Genomic DNA, 2,968 nt, shown 5'->3' on the forward strand with positions numbered 1-2,968 from the left:
TAAATTATATCAGAACCCTTAGCAAGCTTGATTCGTGTGATCTGAGGCACCGAGTTCCATCGCTTCATGTAAGGAGAATCCTATCAATTATTTGGAATTTCGAGAACTGGTCAAGCCTTCACTTTAAACAATTTGCTCTTACTAATTAGTGGTAATATGTACAGAAAAGCTAACAGAAATTTTCTATTGATGAGAGGGATATACTAGATTAAATGCAGTCTCCGTGAACTGCAGCACTAATGTAGACTTAGATCTGGCAGTAAAATATTTCATCCATCTATTAACTTGTTGCTATGTAGCTCATTTGTTTTTGTTTTTCTCCAGTTTTGTCAAATCACATGGAGCACAAGAATGCCAATACTGTAACTTCGAAAGACAAAGTTTTAGAAACCAAAAGACCACGCAGAGAAGCCTAATGCCTTCAATAATGTAAAGAAGCTGTAGCGGGGGAGAATTCCATTTCACGGCAACAACGACTTATTCTTTACAGTTTCGTACAAATCCGACGCTCGGGGACTCTGTTCTTACTTCTTTTACAATCTAATATTAGTGAGATCAAACCAAATTTGCTCGAATACCTTGACGATCAAATCATGATACTCGTTCGAATTCAGCGACAAGTAGCAAGCCAGAAGCTCCTCCAGATCCTTTGGAGACCAGATGTTGTTCTCGACAATCATCTCCATCATCGAGTCTCTGAAATCCCTCTGAGGATCTGATGATGACTTAATGATGGCGAAACTCTGCTGTAGTCCCTTCTTCTGCATGGTTGCCGTCATCGCCAGCCCGCCGCTCTTCCGGCCACGCTGGACCTGCACCTTCTTGCTGACGAGCTTTGGAGAGTTTGCGCGCATCCTAAGCCGATGAAGTCCCGGTTGGGACTTCTTCACCGGGCTCTTGCTCTGCTCCTTGAGAGAACTGCCATTATGGTAGGCCTCCTGCTTTGCATCCACATTGCCATCATCCAACTTATCATCTTCTGCCTCCTTCTTCCCCGGTTTTGTTAGAATTGGGGGGAGTTGGAGCTCAGAGACCACGGTGCAGCCATTGACCTTGTCACCTTTTCGAATAATGGAGCTCTTGGTGCCCATGTCAATGATTATATCGGTTGCAGAGGAAGTGACCTTGCAGCTGCAAGAATGTGACCATGAGGCGATACCATCGAAACCATCGAATTCCAATTTGTTACTGATGATAGACTTGTGGAGATCATCGTCATCGCCGTTGATGCAGTGGTAGCGGTGGCACGGCGGGCTTTTTGTGGCGGCTGCCGGGAAGTCGGTTGCAGCCTCGGACTTCCGCACTCGGCAGCTGCAACCGGCTGAGATAGAGGAGGTGACCACCTTGGTGGTGGGGGGAGAATTGATGGCCTTCCTTCGGCTTCTTCTCTTGGATCTCCTTGGAGGGTCTACGGGGAAGTGGGTGTCAGAGGTCTTGGGGTGGAAGGGAGAATTGGGAGGCTTTTCTGTTTCAACTCTGCTAGAGATGTAGTAGGAGGCTCTGCTGGGGAGAAATCCTTGTTTGGGTGGTGGGGATTGGGGTGTGAGGGGCTTTGGTGGTGTGGGTGGCGATGTCCTTGTAGGGTAGCTCCTCATGGAATGTGAGATGGTCTGGCTCTTCCTTCCCCTGTTTCCCATGTCCTTGAGCTTATAGAACCAAGCATTGGGCATCATGTCGGATAATCTAAACCTATAGTTACCCATCTATATATGAGAGACCAAAATCACCAAAGAAAGCTCTTTCTATTGGGGGTCAACACTTGCACAGGAGAATACAAGCTAGGGAGTCTTCCTATATAGTGTTGCTATATACTTCGGCTAAAGTTTGGAAAGGAATCTCAATAACCATGCAGAAGCTAAACTACTGAAATCTAATTCACACATAAAAGGAAGAAGCTCTCCTGTAGTTCTCCTAGCTTTGCATCCACCCTCCTTGTTTAGGGTCTCCACACAAAAAGCAGAAGCTAAAGACTGAAAAACCTACAGTTGTTGTCAAGTTTCCCATCTCTTCTTTTGACAGCATTCACACATACATCACAAAAGAAAAGGAAAGTCCTCTCTCTGTCTCTCTCTGTGTGTGTGGGGAGGGGGAAGGGGAGGGATGGAGGGAGGCGGGTGATAAATAGGAAGAGGAAAGCGGGTGGTAGGGAGAGGAAAGAGACGGGAGGTGTGTCTTTAAGCCAATGGTAGGGTCCCACAATAGAAGTGATAGAAAGTGGACCGATAGCAAACAGAACGGTGGGCTTGGTTCCTCATAGAATTTCCTTTCTTTTATCTACGGGAACCTTGCCCGTATATTTTACTTTATTTGGTTCTTGTCATGATCCGAAGCAACCGTGCGTTAATTTAATGCAGACAACTTGTGGAAAACTTACGGTCCAGTCCATAAAATATTATCTATTTTACGGTGCTGTCGGGGGGTCATAAGCAATGCACGTCCATCAGCCGTGGTTCTGCCAATCCTGTCCGAAGCTATCCAGCACAAGAGATTGTTTACACATGGCATGTCTATAGACATGAAGATTGTGAAGGTTCGCCTTAAAATTTTGGTTTGGCAAATGTAATGCTAGCACTTTATATATATAAATATGGAGTATTATTACATGTCTTCAAGTAATCTTGGTGAAAGATTCTTTAACATTGTGACGTGTTTCTTGCCTTGTAGCATAGGAAATTTACAAAGTCCAAGAATGGATAGGTCTAAGATAATGCCAAAATTTAAAAAATAAAACATTCAAGATTATGCTAAGTGAAGATACAAGATTAAGGAAAATACGACAAACTATGAAAAATATAAGTTTTGCAAATGCAAGATTTAAGTTGATGGGCCATTGTATAATACATATTCGGTCTCTATATTTAACATGAGCACACATGATTAGTTGGTAAGTGTAAGACGGCAAAGATAGAGATAATATTTAGTTTCTGTAAAATAAATGATTTGAGGCAAGAGGAAAGCATATTTTATT

The 2,968-nt window shown here is 43.6% G+C and overlaps 1 protein-coding gene across 1 annotated transcript; it reads right to left on the reverse strand.

Annotated features, from left to right (window-relative positions):
- Nucleotides 1-430: 430 nt before the first annotated feature.
- Nucleotides 431-2,133, reverse strand: LOC105045960 (transcription repressor OFP2). The gene has a single exon (XM_010924418.4). It carries the CDS (start codon nt 1,701-1,703, stop codon nt 534-536), a length of 1,170 nt encoding a protein of 389 aa, XP_010922720.1. The 5' UTR covers nt 1,704-2,133; the 3' UTR covers nt 431-533.
- Between the last annotated feature and the right edge of the window lie 835 nt (nt 2,134-2,968).

This window comes from Elaeis guineensis, chromosome 5, assembly GCF_000442705.2.
Source record: "Elaeis guineensis isolate ETL-2024a chromosome 5, EG11, whole genome shotgun sequence".
In the NCBI taxonomy this organism is placed as follows: domain Eukaryota; kingdom Viridiplantae; phylum Streptophyta; class Magnoliopsida; order Arecales; family Arecaceae; genus Elaeis; species Elaeis guineensis.

What these genes read in the sequence shown, in the direction of transcription:
- LOC105045960 (XM_010924418.4), bottom strand. Translation starts at nt 1,703, where the DNA reads ATGGGTAACTATAGGTTTAGATTATCCGACATGATGCCCAATGCTTGG.